Source organism: Neophocaena asiaeorientalis, unplaced genomic scaffold (genome assembly GCF_003031525.2).
Source record: "Neophocaena asiaeorientalis asiaeorientalis breed wild unplaced genomic scaffold, Neophocaena_asiaeorientalis_V1.1 scaffold86, whole genome shotgun sequence".
Lineage (NCBI taxonomy): Eukaryota > Metazoa > Chordata > Mammalia > Artiodactyla > Phocoenidae > Neophocaena > Neophocaena asiaeorientalis.
In genome coordinates, this window is record NW_020175039.1 from 376,562 (window position 1) to 392,318 (window position 15,757).

General features: G+C 42.2%; 1 protein-coding gene across 7 annotated transcripts in view; it reads left to right on the top strand.

Annotated features, from left to right (window-relative positions):
- DOCK10 (dedicator of cytokinesis 10) overlaps positions 1–15,757 on the top strand; it is a 209,120-nt gene that overhangs the window by 192,272 nt on the left and 1,091 nt on the right. For 5 of the 7 annotated variants that reach the window (XM_024763121.1, XM_024763122.1, XM_024763124.1 and 2 more), the window contains exons 51-55: positions 6,270–6,416; positions 8,272–8,482; positions 9,693–9,883; positions 11,539–11,639; positions 11,816–11,954. In XM_024763121.1, coding sequence (XP_024618889.1) covers positions 6,270–6,416; positions 8,272–8,482; positions 9,693–9,883; positions 11,539–11,639; positions 11,816–11,954 — 789 coding nt within the window. Of the gene's footprint in view, positions 1–6,269; positions 6,417–8,271; positions 8,483–9,692; positions 9,884–11,538; positions 11,640–11,815; positions 11,955–15,757 lie in introns of those variants that run through there. The other 2 variants (XM_024763126.1, XM_024763127.1) reach the window with 2 other exon arrangements.

The window sequence follows — 15,757 nt, forward strand, 5'->3', positions numbered from 1 at the left end:
TGTCCTCTAATCACCAAAGACAGCTTAAAAACTAGTGGCTGAATTAATAAAGACAGCTGCTCTCTCCCTGGAAAGGAAAATGTCACTGGGCAGCCACTTACCATAAACAAATGAATCCAACCCAGATTTCCCCCACTGCACAGGGACATCAGGACTGTGGAGACAGTCTACAAAACGAAGCTAAATTTCCTCATTTGGGGGTTCCCTGGAAAAGAATCTGACCTATCTGAAGTGATAGTGTATATTAGGGAGATAGAAATGTGAGAATCTGCAGGAGAGGAGGAGAGAGAAAAGGAAATGGTATCTTGCAAGTCAGCGATAAACAGAAAATAAATAACTCGACGTCAGTGAAACATTAGCAAGAATAATGGCAGAACACCTCATCCGGAAGGGAATGTGGGAGCTGAGGGATTGTAAGGGAAAGGCAAGGGTTTCCTGGGAATGGCCACAAGCTAACTGAGCAGCATGGATGTAGCTCACAGGACGTACGTTCAGCAAACCTAGATTTGAGTTTACAACGCTTCAGGTGATCTTTCTAATGAAAAAGTGATGAATTGCCATTAAGAGTCTGGTCATGAAAAGCAGATTGCCCACCTGATGGTTTCTCCAACCCACATCTAAGATACTGGTTGCTAAACAGGTGGAAACGAAACGATGATGCTCCTTTCCAATGAGATTGTAATGCAGATGTTTACTCTTTTCTTCTTTTGGTCTTGATTGTTCCAGGCTGTGGTAAGTTCTCTCTCTCTCCACTTGCATGCTCTAATAAGCCTCACACTTCCCTCCCTATGGTTTTACTGAACCTTAACTTTTTTGTGCAAATGAACGTTTGAGATAGGTGAGATAACCCTGTTTCCATTCACTTTGGAGTCATCCTGCATTTCTGGGACTAAATTGTGTTTATTCCATTTATCTGAATTACAAAAATGTATCCTTTATTTTTCATATATAATATCTTTCTGCACAAAGGTCGGTGTAGTCTGAAAACCTACATACACACACACACACACACAGATAAATATGGGCACCACATATTTGAAATATATGGATAGCAGGCTCAGTATTGGAATTTGCCTGCTCAGTTCAGGCCACCAGAGTTGCAGCTGATTAAGAAGAGCATGGTGGGCAAAATCTCAAAAGTTATAACGGTGGCCATTGGTGGGCACCTTCCCAGGGTCCTGAAAGGACCCTGCCCTTTTCCAAATGAGTATCGTGGAGAAACAGGGCTCTCTCTGTTTGGTGGTGAGCTCTGAGCATTCTCGAAAATGATGGTAGTAATCCCCAACATAAATGATGAACAGTGAATCAAACCTTTACCCTGTGAATCAGGTTAAGTCTCCTGAGATGCGAAAAGAAGCCGTGTAAGGATTTTAGAGGATGAGCTGAGGGGCAGTGACATGCCAAGACCTAGAGCTCTGTGACACAGAATTTCCTCTGTGTTATTTTGAACCATATGAAATTGCCCATAATCAACCTTTTTTGTTACTTACAAAGATGGCAACTTCATGTGGTTCAGTGTAATTATTGCTGAGTAAGCTGGAAAAGCAAATTCCTTCAATATCCACACATTGTCCACAGTCAGCTCTGCTTCTCTGACCAATACATACTTTTTTGTAATTCTTTAAAATCCCTTTCCCCCATCCATACTATATCAGTATTTTCTACCTTCATTTGTAAATTTGGGGTCACGTGTCCTTAACTCACCTACTAAAAGAATACTTGGAAACCCCTCTATTAAATAGAATGGGGGAGGCGGTGGGCAATGGGGAAGGATGGGGGAGGGCTACTTTCAAATGTCCTAACTTTGTTCTTTTTGCAGATTCCTCAATAAAGTGTGCTGACCGTGCACCTGACTTTTTGTTTTTAATGCTGCCAGTACTCTCAATTGTCTTTTATTTAAAAGTCCAACCTGACCTTCAAAGGCAAAGTGCCTTGTTAAATCTGCAGACCTGAGGACATGCCTAAGCATGGTACTCTGTAAACTCAAACCCCAGCTGCCTTTGAACAAGGAGAACTAATGGAGGTCATTCTGATAAACAGTCATTTAGAGCCTGTCATCATTGTTCAAATGATATTCAACTACCTGTCCCAAGACACCAAACCGAGAGGGTGAACTGCTGTATTCAGTGGGAGCAGACGGCACACATCACTTTATATTTGGTGATAAAGAAATAGCAGATAGATTTGCACATCCCCCCAGATGTGTGCGGAATGAAGGTTTCTGAGAAAATCTTGCCTATTTCATTAGCAAAATCTCCATGGTCAGAAATGATTTTTTTGTATGATGGTACCTTATGTCCTTGTAAAAGTCACCTATTAATCCAAATTGATGTCTCACCGTCATATTCCGAAGATTGTGGGAATATAACATGCAGTCGGCTCTTTGCCTCCACAACGGCCTTTGTGTAAATATTTTAGCGTCCCCCGTGGGCTAGTACTTTCACTTTATAGTACTGGCTAGAGTAGTTAATATTATGTCTGCAATGAGCCAGACCCTGGAAAACAAGTTGAAAACTGTTCTTCTGTGGCGAGAACTTTAATAAAAACGCAAGTCTTGCATAGCATGGATTTTCTAATGCAACACCTGGCATCATTGACTATGGAAATTTTACACAGAGCAGCCTATATAAAACACCCCTTCAAGTGTCCCTGAAGTATTCATTTCCAGAGTAATGAACCGCCAGTAGTGATCCAACATCAACTGTAATCAATGAAATCCTTAGGCTCTGGTATTTAGCATGAAAGCAAGCAAGTGAATGCTCAATGAATAACTTAAAACATCAGATGGCCCTGGAATGAATTGAGTGAAAAGCCTGGGGGAGTTTTACTCTGTTCATCAAAGGATGTAAATTCCATGATTCTCAATCATGCTTACATGGGTATAGATGCACTTCAGAATCTTGAGAGAAAAGGGATTGGGGGTAGGAGGAAAGGTGCCTGTGTATTGTGTACAGCCATCATCTCCATGTTGGGGTGTGATACACCCTCCTGGCTCCCCTCCTATATGAAAGTCACTGATATATATATATATATATATACACACACTAATAATTGGGTTCATATTTGGGTTCATGTTTGTATGAAACCATTTCTCTGCATCTGTGAAGTTTTTCTTTTCCTAACATTTAGCTTATTGTGATTTTCTGACCCATCTTTTATACACTAGATTCCTCTTTGGATGCATTCCTTTGTGAACCTTGAATCGGTGGAATATAATAGCAGGGGCACTTATATTTGACATCCCAATAATGATCCAGAGCTATTTCAAGATTCTGAAGTACCTGCAAAAACATCTAAGAAGGAGTCAATAATTTTCGTTTTCGGTTTATTGAAGTACATTTTTATCATCATCTGTTGCTTAAAAGTTTCATAATCCATGCATGTTACCTACTGACTCAAAGTCCTTGTTTAAGTAGGATACATGCTGTTTCGTAACCATGTTAGATCAGGGCGTTTGTTGCCTGGTAAAATGACATTTAAAAGAATCGAACTATGGAAAATGCGAAAGTCATATTTCCTGTTGCCTTGAAATGCAGTCTTCTCATCACCTTGGGGCAAAAGCAAAAGAGAAACTGCCCCTAGGTTTTCATCACCTTGTGTCCCTATTTACAACTCAATTATTTCACGGACAGAGCATTAAACTTCCTTAAGATAGTGTCCTGTGCCTCACTGGGCTTTGCTTTGATTTCCCTGGGTAAAAGATAAGCTCGCATCCCAGCCATTTTCAGAGACTCCATTTCTCTGGCTCCAAAAGCTCTTACACAGTCCCTGTAAGGGATTAAGTGCTATATCCTGCTACACCCGCTCCTTTCTATTCATTTTATAAAATAGTCTCAATAGGTTTATAGCTCCATGTTCTGTAAATAAATTGATTAATTCTAATCACGATTCTTTCTGATCAATCAGTTACCAAAATATCAAAATAATCATCAATAGTCCTTTTACAATAAGGAAAAGTGTAGTGCCCAAGTAAGAGAACCCAAAGGTATGTATTTTTAAGCACTCAAAACTCAATTTAGCTGTTTCCCTGCATATTAGCCAGAACTCAGATTGCTTTGCTGACAGTTTTTTCCTTTATCATTGTCATCACTACCATTCTCCTCATTATAGCTAACACTCACCAATGGCCTTCTGTGTCCCGGACACTGTCCTTAGGGTCTCCTAAGTCTAAGTCTGTACTATTTCCCATCCTCCAGACCAAGGAGTAAGGATGAGAGGAGTCACAGGTCATGACCAAGGCCACAAGGGTCATAGTAACGACAATAAAATACTGCTCTCACCACTCCTTTTCTGCTAACTCTGGATTCAGAAATTTGTTAGGGGAAAATTTTCACAGTGAAAGTATCTTTGTGCTAGTTTTCACACCATGATGAGAAAATCTTTTCCTGGAACTTGGAGACATTTTCCTCGTTGAAATGGAAGTTGTAAATGTTGCTTCAGCTATTGCCCTGTGGGGATTCTGGTTGATGGCCTCAGAAGTCTTAGTTCTCTTTTGTGTCAATCTGTCAATTTGAGCCACTAACCTCTGACCTTGAATCAGACAAAACTCCATGAAGACAGCAACAGAAAAAACCTAGCAGGCTGGAAGTCATGTGGGGATAGGGCCAGACCTCACTACCCCTACGAAGTCTAGAAGAATGATAAGGAGAGACTTTTCATGCTTTTAGCATCATACATCACTGTTTTAGCGGTCTGGAGTCAAGGTACTCATAATCAACTGTGTTGGTCTTGAACATTTCTCAAAGAAATTTGTTCAATAAAAACATCTGTATTAAAAGCAATGGAATCTTTTCCAGTTATATTTGGTACAAATATATCCTTTTAAGATGTAGCCCTCTGAGAGCTATCTTATTCATCTGTTTATTCATTCAACTAATGTACAGTGATGCCTCTCTAGAGACCAGGCACTATGTTAAATACTGGACATGCAGTGCTGAACAAGACACTTTCCTGCCTTAAAAAAGCCCAAAGTCAATTAGGGAAACACAAGGAAACAAGCAATTACCTGCTGAACAAGAACTATGCTGGTGAATGTGCCTTATTCCTTGCCTTCAGTTATAGCCCAATTATGATACAAAGTATACTGTTCATGATGGGCAGACTTACATGGATGAAAGTGCTTTACGAGTATAAAGAACCATACAGATGTGAGCTGTAAGCATTATTCTTAGATTGCCTCACATTAGCCATGAAAAAAGAAAAGCAGCATTGGAACATTTTACCCATGTTTTTTTACACATAATGAGTAGTTTTTAAATAGCCAAAAATGATTTTTAAAAATATATAGGTAAGTTTTTTTATGACCTTCAGTATCTTTACTCGGCTCTCAGAAGTCATTTCCTTAAGGTAAACTCTGCAGTCAGAAGATACCAGAGACACTTGGGTTCTTAAACTGCAGGCTTACTCCAATATTCTGAGGTCACGTTTATTCCAAAGGAAAAATGCCTCTGTGTCTCTTCAGTGAGAAGGAATTATAAAGATTGCCTCAATTATCCGCAATGGAATCTTCCTTTCCCCCTGTTTCAGACCAGGTAAATAAATTAACAAGAGGTTAAAACCTACTTGCTCCTATGACATAAAAATGGTAACATGGTTACTTTACTACTTTCACTCATAAGGTCTAGCTTTTCAAGAACGTAAGGGGTCTATTGGTAAAGCAAATCGAAGGACAAGATTGCACATAGCCAAGTTGCATCAGACCCCTGATGAAATATTAAAAATAACAGTACTTGCGAGCATAGCACATGTAATTTCTGTTATGGCTTTTCATCTAAGATGATGTGGGAGGCATATCAACCCATTTAGATACCTTTATCTGCCCTATAGCATTAATATTTCCTAGCCTGGTTCCCAAGACTTTCTTAAAAATGATACTGCTCTTTGAAGAATACCGTTGAAAAATACCAAAAAGTACTCCAGACTTTGTGTTCTACACCAGGCTACCACATGAGGGCGTTCTTCCCCTAAAATATATGCAAGCAGGTATTACCAATGATTTCTTCTAATAGAGAAAAATACGTGTAATTTGCTTCACGAGGCTCTTTGGCCTGACTAGGCAGTATTTACACTAATGACTGACTGTAACGTGATATTTTGTTTCCTTCACTCGATTTTTCTCTGAACTTGAATTGTATAGGGTGCTAATCTATGGCTTGGATGACAACCAAAAATACTGGCTATAACATTTAAGTAAATGTTTTTTGTTTTGCTCCTTATTTGCAGTTGGAGTTCTCTAATAAACTTGGCGGTTCACTGTATGTCTTTCATAGGGATTTTTTGAAGAAGAAGAAGGTAAAGAGTATATTTATAAAGAGCCTAAGCTGACAGGTCTCTCCGAGATCTCCCAAAGACTGCTCAAGCTCTATGCAGATAAATTCGGAGCGGACAATGTGAAGATAATCCAGGACTCCAATAAGGTAGGGGAACATCAAGATTCATGCAACTGCAAAGAACTAACTGCATTTTTTTTCTCTCTCTTAACTACGTTCATTAATGTTTTAAATTTCTGCCTGACTATGCAAAGTAAACTACCTAAACTATTTTGAGCGTTTCGGTTGTTTACTGGTCGATGGATTGGTGATTGGGGAGGGGAGTGTCAAAAACCTTGTACATGTTTATTTGAGTAACTTTTAGGTAATCTTAGAAACAACTTACTAAACCCTAAATCACTCCCATAGATTGTTCGCATTTGAGTAGCAACCAAAGGGTTAAAGTAATTGGGCCCAATGGTGGACTGGGAGGAAAGAGCAAAAAAGTATTTTTTAGTCATGAAGGTCTTCCTGGAGGAGCTTTCCTCCAAGTCACACAGGGAAAGCATGGGGCTGGGGGCTCCCTGAACAGCTCATTCTTGGTTGGGCGATGCTTCACGGAGAGCGTGATGTTTGAGCTGGGGATTGTAGGGTGAGAAGGTGTTTTCTGGAAGCGTTCTAAAAGCCAGCACATGCAGTGACAGGAGGAATTCAAGGGAGAGGTGTGTTTAGAGAACGGCAGGTCTTTGAAACATAGATTGTATAGAAGAGTGTGGCGGAGGTAGAACTAGAAAAGCGGGTTTGCACCCAACTGTATTGACCTCTATTAGGCCCAAAAAAGGTCTTTTTTTTCCTTTCCCTCTTTTGCAATGCTAGTATTTGGAGGGGTCTGGGCATGAGATTAGATTTGCTGGATCTGGACAGAAATTGTTAAAATGTGTTCATCATTCTTAGCTTGAAAGGTACAAACCCCTTCCCCATAAAGAGGGACAGAGCTAGAACCGTGGTCATGGTCGCCCTCCTACATGGAAAGTAGAAACAATTCCTAGCAGTGAGAGAAGTGCCAATTTTGGTGTCAGAACAGCTGTTGTCTTCATTCCACCATGCTACCACTTATCAGCTGGCAACCCATCTTGGAGAAGTTGGGCGGTCACTCGGAGTCTCCATTTTTTAGTCTGTGAAATGGTTACAGTCACACCCATCTTACAGTGCCATTATTTGCAGCGTTCCAAATAAATTCACGAGCCTCCTCCAATCTCTGGAATTGGATAAACAGTGGATGGGTGAACGGATGGAGAAAGTTGGAAGAAGCCTGAAAATTCTTCAAGGAATCATTAGCAAAGAGGCTGAGGCTCATCTCTTCCTCCTTGAAGGAAAGCAAGAGCCATTGCCTGGCTTTGGGGGGGGGACCCCAAGCCTGTCTTCCTTGCTATTTGTCAAGCCTATTCACCAAAGCAGAGTTAGTTTTAAAAATGATATAGAATGACTTATTGCAGATTAGAGAAGGAATTCGAGAAATCGAAAATAAAAAGATTTGCAGTCATGCGATAGGTAATCAGTTAATCATCTGCTCAACAGACCAGGAACCTCCTTTCACATTACAAGCCCACAGCCGATGGTCCCAGTCTAGGTACACGACTGAATCGTAGAGGAACAGAGAGATATATTTCTACTCTCAACAAGCTTGATTCAACACAAAGGTGAAGATATTCAGGACGGAAGAGAAAGAAAATAAAAGGTTAAATAGTACGTCATAGCCAAGTACTTATGTTTCAAAGAGCCCCAGCTACTTGGCAAGCTGGCTCCCTGCTGCCTCTGCCACCATCTGGCTGCTTGACCACAGTCCAGCCAGCTACTCTCTGGGCTTTCTGTTCACCCAGCTCTCACATGATGTGATGGGCCTTTCTTCTCTGAGAGGAGCAGCCCAGGATGCCCAGCTGGGGGGATACAGGGTTCCCCACCTTTCTTTCAGGAGCACTTCACGGCTCACCGCTCTTTCTCTGCCCATAATGTGTTGAAACAGGTAAACCCCAAGGATTTGGACCCCAAATATGCCTACATCCAGGTGACCTATGTCACGCCGTTCTTTGAGGAAAAGGAAATAGAGGACCGGAAGACAGACTTCGAAATGCACCACAACATCAACCGCTTTGTCTTTGAGACGCCCTTCACGCCGTCAGGCAAGAAGCACGGTGGCGTGGAAGAACAGTGCAAGCGGAGGACGGTCCTGACAAGTAGGTGCTGGCCCCCGAGCACGTGCTCCCACGCAGGGCCCTCGCTTAGGCCGGATTCGCGGAAATCAAGACACTTCGATCTTGCAGACAAGTACCCAAAGTGTGCTGACTTGGAAATGTCTGCCAGGAACATTTCTTTATTTTCTTTCAAGACAGAGACCCTTGACAAGTCAACCAAAACAGAAACTATCACAGGGTCACTTTACCCACCTCTTCCCTTTAGAGCGTACAGTGGTGAAGGTCCTGGTGTCTTGGGAAAGGCACTCTGAGCTTTCCTCTCCTCTCTCCCTGAAACTACCCCCCAGTTACTGCAGAGTTAGCCACTCTCGGAATTGTGTGCTTTGGGGCAAGATTCCCAACCACTGTGGAATTCAGGTTCCTCATCTGTGAAATGAATGCAGAGGGTTTTCCTCCAACCTCCCTTCCAGTACTATCTAGATCTATCCTATGAGTGGTCTTCCCTTCATTCCACAAACATTGGATAAGTGCCTGTAGGTGTCGGGCATTGTTCTGACAATTCAAATAAATAAAACACAATTCTTGCCTTCAAGGCGCTCACCATCTGGTAGGAGAAAGAGCTAAGTAAAGCAAGAATTTCAGGTGAGCCCAGCATGAGAAATGAAATGGGAACCCTGCAGAGGGGGACTTAGGGCAGGCTGAGAGGAAAAATGAGCGTGGGCATCTGAATGGAGACCTAAGCCACCTTCAAAGGTGAGCAGCCCTAGATTCTACAGTAGATATGTGGGTAGCAGCCACAGCCAAACTATGGGAAAACATTCCCCTTCAGTAAACTTTTCCAGAACTTGCATAATTAAAAAAACTAGAACAAAGCTATTATAGTAGATGCTATTCAGTATCTATTGAAGCATTCTTGATTATGATTTAGTGTAGTTTTTATTTGAATTACAAGTTGTGGTGGAAGCTATCATCTTTTCAGTGTTTAGAGACTCTATAGGTCTAGTCCAGCCTCAGCAATGAGGACATGTTGGCTAGTGAAGCGTGGGAGAGCGTGCCAGGGGAAAGTAGCTGGGCTCCTAAGAGGTATATGAGAGCATGGAACATAGGAAAAGAAATAACTCACATACTCAGAAAACATGCAGGATGGAATGGTCTGTGTGCAAAGAAAAGACACAGGATCGTCCTTTCAATAGAACCCTTGACTCTTCACTAACCCTCGACCTTGAAATGCTCTTGTATTGCTTTTGTGCAGCGCGTCACTTGTTCCCCTACGTGAAGAAGAGGATCCAGGTCATCAGCCAATCGAGCACAGAACTGAATCCCATTGAAGTGGCGATTGACGAGATGTCCAAGAAAGTTTCCGAGCTTAATCAGCTTTGCACGATGGAAGAAGTGGACATGATCAGACTGCAGCTCAAACTCCAAGGAAGCGTCAGCGTGAAGGTAAGCATCGCCCGGAGCTGAGATACTCACGGCCAGTGGAACCCGGTACAAAATGCCCCTTGGGGCTTCCCTGGTGGCGCAGTGGTTGGGAGTCCGCCTGCCGATACAGGGGACGCGGGTGTATGCCCCGGTCCGGGAGGATCCCACATGCCACAGAGCGGCTGGGCCCGTGAGCCATGGCCGCTGAGCCTGCCCGTCTGGAGCCTGTGCTCCGCAACGGGAGAGGCCCACATACTGCCAAAAAAAAAAAAAGTACAAGCTGTATTTAGGAAAACCAAAGAGGGTAGGCACAGGGGCGTAAGACTGAGGGGCTGTCACCCTCCCCAGACCTGAAGACTCAGGGGAGAGAAGAGTTAGTGGAAGCAGGGAGAGAGCAGGGAGAGCCAGCTGATGACAGACAGACAGACAGATAGACATGGTCTGTGCTGGGGGATTGCAAGGAAGAAGCCCTGGACCTAAATAAGCCCTGACAGGACTGAGACTAGGGTGAGACGAGTGAGGCATTTTCCTTGGGCACAAAATTAAGGGAGGAGCATCAAAACACTCAGTAACCAAGATAAAATTATATTTTAATGCAATATTTTTAAAAATCAAAAATAACTTCAAAACTCCATATTGAACAAAGTATTAAATTTTTAAATAAAGGCAAGCCAGTAACAGTGCCACACAGAGCTATGCGGGAGCCTGAGGCAAAAGGAAAACTCAGTACTGTTGATCCTGAGACTAATCTGGCTCTCCTCTTCCCCACCCACCTCTTGTCTGTATCCCGTGGCTGACTCAAAATAATAATACACGTTTGAAAGCCAGAAAGTAAAAGAACCATTGCTATACTGCAAACGGGACAGCTTCCCTCAGCACATAGCTGGGCAGAGGAAGGTGGAGTTGCATCTGGAGAAACAGAGGAAAGCGTTCTGTGCTCACTCTACCACACTGGCAATACCTGGTAGGCAAAGCCATCTGAAGATGCCTCAGATACAGCACTGGCTTCCTTCTTCTTTTACCTTGCTCCTTCCAAGCCCCACAGTCACATGCAAAGACTGTTAAGCCCTGAAGAACACAGACGCCTTCACTAATGAGAGCCTACGCATGCCTGTGAGCATGAATAGGACTTGGCACTGTGCCTTCATTCAGCAAATCTAAAAAGTCCCTTTTGGACCACAATCTCAGCCAGACTTTCGAGGGAGATGCAATAAAGCAGTGATTCCCGGGGTGACGCCTAGATCTCGACCACTGTGGAATGTCTCTTATTAATAGCTATGTGTTTGCTTGAATGTTTGTAGGGAAAAAACCAGCACAGCAAACATTTGATTTCACGGATGTTAAGTTTATTTAAGTAAATCAAGGTGAGTCGAGTTTTCAAGGTTATTAAGAAAATAACAGTGCTAACAGAATGAGGATGTGGCAGAATGTGACATGGTGCACGCATGACTGAAGTTGAGGAAGGATGACAATGAAGTGTGGAATTCAGATGCCTCCTTTTAGTAGCTCATTGACCAGCTGAGAGACGGCAGATAAGGCCGATAGCAAATGAGTAGACTACAAGGCAATGTGAGAGAACTGAGGGGCCACACCATGGGTGCTACTCCTTCCAGCCTTGGAGAAGGCTCCATGGAGGAGGTGGGACCATCCTCAGCCAACTCTCTCCTCCCCAACAGGTTAACGCCGGACCAATGGCCTATGCACGGGCTTTTCTTGAAGAAACCAATGCAAAGAAATACCCCGACAACCAAGTAAAGCTTCTGAAGGCAATCTTCAGGTAAGATTTTCTTTGTTGGGCTGTTCTTCCTTGAATCCCTTCAGACAGGGAGTCGTGAATGAATGCCCCAGGAAGCCACCTGACCGACCCTCTTCTCGGTGGCTGAGCGTATCAGCAGCCTGACTTTGAGTTGCCACTTTCTCTGGCTGTTAATTTGCTTATTGCTGTCACTAAAGGCAGTTTGCAGATGTGTGTGGGCAGGCCCTGGATGTGAATGAGCGCCTCATCAAGGAGGACCAGCTGGAGTACCAGGAGGAACTGAGATCCCATTATAAGGACATGCTCAGCGAACTCTCAGCAATCATGAGTGAGCAGGTGAGGCTTCCCCTGGGGCAGCCCGAGCGGTCCATTCATAGAAAGTGCCCATTTTATCCCCAATGCCAGAAGGACCGGAAAGAGTCTCTTTGTTTTCCTGCTGCTGAAATCCCTGTACTTTCCTGAACACCATGTTGCTGAGCTGTTCTCTCCCCCATGCACAACATCCCCTGTCTCAAAGGAGGGGGATCAGGTTGGAGAAAAATCTGTAGGAAAAGAAGATGATGAGAACCCAGTTGCTGTCCATAGTTTTCAGAGATGTTTATCCAAACAATGTGTGTTGGTTTTCTAGAACAGTTGATGCCTGTTACACACCAAGAACATTGGTGGCATTCCAGCTAGAGTTTGCTGCCACTCCCAACACCCCTGATTCAGGACCTCACAATCCCCAGGCTGGGATGTGGAGTTCCACAGTTCTGCCACTAGGGGTCTCTGCATCATACTCAGGAAGAACACCAGGACTAGGGTCCTGGGCTTTTAATGGTCGAGGCTACCTCTGGAAAATATGCAGAAGTGGGATAAAAGCCAACCCCCCACCCCACAAGCAAGTCATCCATGATTTCTGACATGTATTCAGTATGTTCTGTAAGACTGTGCACAAAATGTGGACAATTCAATAATCACAGTACTTTTGGGGATACTGAGAATCAAGAGACCGAAAGCCAAGTTCTGCTTTTTTTGGCCCGCTTCCCAGCATCCGTCAACCCTCACACTCTACCTGGACATCTTATCACCCATGGTCCCCTCAAGGAGTTAGATGTGTTCTTTCCAGAACAATTGAGGGGGGGAACTTGAGTTAACCTCCCAATAGTGCTTCACAGACAGTAGCCATTCACTAAATATTAGTTCCCTTTCCTTTCCTTAAATGGCCTAGCACTATAACAAAACATGAAATGTGTCATATGCATCTTTTATTCTAATTGCATTTCCCATATGTTTATTTTTCTTCTTTTCCATCTCCTTCTACCCGTGTTTTAAATTCTCCAGAGCAGTTAGAGAAAGAAATGGTTAATTGACTTAGGTTGCAAAGAAAACAATCTCCCTGGATAGGATTGCTAGTGGAAGTATTGGTTTGGAATTTTTCAGGGGTAATGGGAATTAAATACTCAGGAACAACGCCTTAACATCATGGGAAATCATAAATCGGAGAATTAAACAAAAAGAATAAACAGTGGATCTGAAAGGGGGAATAGGTGGCAAAGAAATGCTTGTTTCCAACTGTAAATTGCATCTGACCTTGAAACTTTGGGCAAAAATGCTTTTCTCTTTTTTTCCTGGCAGCTCTGTCGTGGTCCATGTTTATACAGCTTCTGTTCCTCTGTGTCTAGTATTTCCCTCAGTACTGTAAGCAAAAGCGGTATGTTTTTCTTTCCTTATGTCTACTCTGTCCTTTGTGGCCTTCTGGTCTACCTCTTCATTTTTCCCAGACGCCTCCATAGTGACTAGTGTTCTCTAGATGTTTACTTAATTAGAACAACTTTATTTCTATTTCAAGGTAGGTCAGTATGAAAATTAAAAAGCCTACTAAAATGAAAAAGCTAAAGTTAACAACTCAGCTTTTAAAAGGAAAATGTATATTCTGTCAACTTCTGAAATACATTTGAGCTCATTTGTATCCAAAACAAAGATTCATTATACCTCCAAGTGCTAAAACAACATTACAAAGACAAGGACCAGGTGATTAAGAGGAGAGAAAAATAATTTCTTTTCCAAAAAACCTTTGCTAAGAGAAGCAAAATTTGACTCTGTGCTTTGTAGAAACTGATGCAAAGAAAAGAAACTTATGCATTATACAGGTCCTGTTATTTAGTAAAAGAAATAGATCTGTTGGCAGGAAAGACAAACTTTCTCCTGGTCCTGAGCTTCTACGGGGATTTGTCACATAGGTTTTTATGTATGGCACAATGACTACAACATTCACGATATCCTAAAAAAAAAAGTTTTCCGGGCTTCCCTGGTGGCACAGTGGTTGAGAGTCCGCCTGCTGATGCAGGGGACACAGGTTCGTGCCCCGGTCCGGGAAGATCCCACATGCCGCGGAGCGGCTGGGCCTGTGAGCCATGGCCACTGAACCTGCGCGTCGGAGCCTGTGCTCCGCAACAGGAGAGGCCACAACAGTGAGAGGCCCGCGTACCACAAAAAAAAAAGTTTTCCTTAAAAACGATTTACTCTATTATGTGGCCATTCCACATTTCCACCTTAGATTAAAATGAGGACAAAATATTAACTTCTAACTCTGTAGAGGATATTCTAAATTAGCTACTTAATTGACGATTATCAATCATAAATTTAAATTAACCGTAGCAAAACTCTAAGTCATCTACAGCAAAATAAGCTATTTTCATGACAACCATTGATAAGTGTTTTGAGTTGGTTGTAATGTCAGAAATAGCTAGCAAAGGATAGGGGTCCTTAAAGTCCAAAGTATTTTTTAAAAACTGGGTATTTATCTCAGTTCAGATTTATAACAAAAAAAATTTGTTTGCTTCTTTTCTCAATTTTTTAATAAAGCATTTGACCATAATGTTTGGGTTTGAACTCTAGCAGAGGGAAGGGTAGTCAAATTTTAGCATAACCCTGTAATGCATGAATGAACCATCATCTTTAATGTATGAATACCTTTACATACCTAGATACTCATCCACATATTCTGGAAACAGGTACATATATAATAACAGTAGAAGAGAGAAATTCTACCATAAAACTTTTAAAACACAGAAACAGAGTTAGAATGGATAGACAAACATAGAAATAGAAAAACAGAAATAGAATTGATTATGCAGTTCACTCCAAGAGTGTCCAGAAAAGTCTTAGCTAAAAGGCTAAGACTGAAGCCACTACTTAGGGAAAGAACCTTCAGTATAAGGAGAGAGATGAAGCCGGATTAAGTGGATGCTAGTGTGTAAAATGGAGATGTGGTGATGGAACAGCTTCAGCTGCTAAAATGACAGGCAGGCAGTAATTACCTTTACAGGCAGTCAGAATGCCGCACTATTTTATAAACAGCCAAAATCCATAAAAGCCTCCTTTGATGGAGGCCAAAGTAATACATGTAACTATTGGATGAAACGTAAGATGCTGATTCGGAGTCTGTTTCAACATTTAGAAGGATGACAGCATAGTGAAGTCAACGCTGGTAATGGATATCAAATATAAAATACAGGGAAAGGAACACATCTACTCTGTTAAAGTGCCAAGCAGGCGAGATCCAAAGGCATGTTGCTTTTAGAATTTCTTTTGATACATTGTTGGCCAATTTATTTAAGCAGAACTTGAGACATTGATCAAAAGGAGAACTTATTGGTAGTATAGGATACATGGATGCCAGGTGCTTGGTGGGGACAGAGCGACCATTCCATCCCATAAGAGTAGTAGAGCTAAAGCATGGTAATGCAGGAAGTTAGTGGGAAAATTGTCATAACCAAGAATTTTAAATATTAATGAAGTCTCTTCTGCACAGAGATTTTAGAGGTGCTTGGGGTTTCTGTGATTGTCATTGTGTTCACGTATCATTATTTGAACAGATCTGACAGGAAGGTATGATTTAGGCGTATTAACATTATTTTCAAAAGTAAAATCAGGTCAAGGTATATTATATGTATTATAGTTCCATTAATGCAAACATTTAAATGAGGCTTCAGCTGTTTCCCTTTGGGGGCAGATTTTGCCCATACAGTTTACAAACTTTGCAAATAAAATAAAATTCCAGAATTACTCAAACACATTCATAGGGTTCATTCAGACATTTACAAATATATATCTGGGGCTTCCCTGGTGGCGCAGTGGTTGAGAGTCCGCCTGCC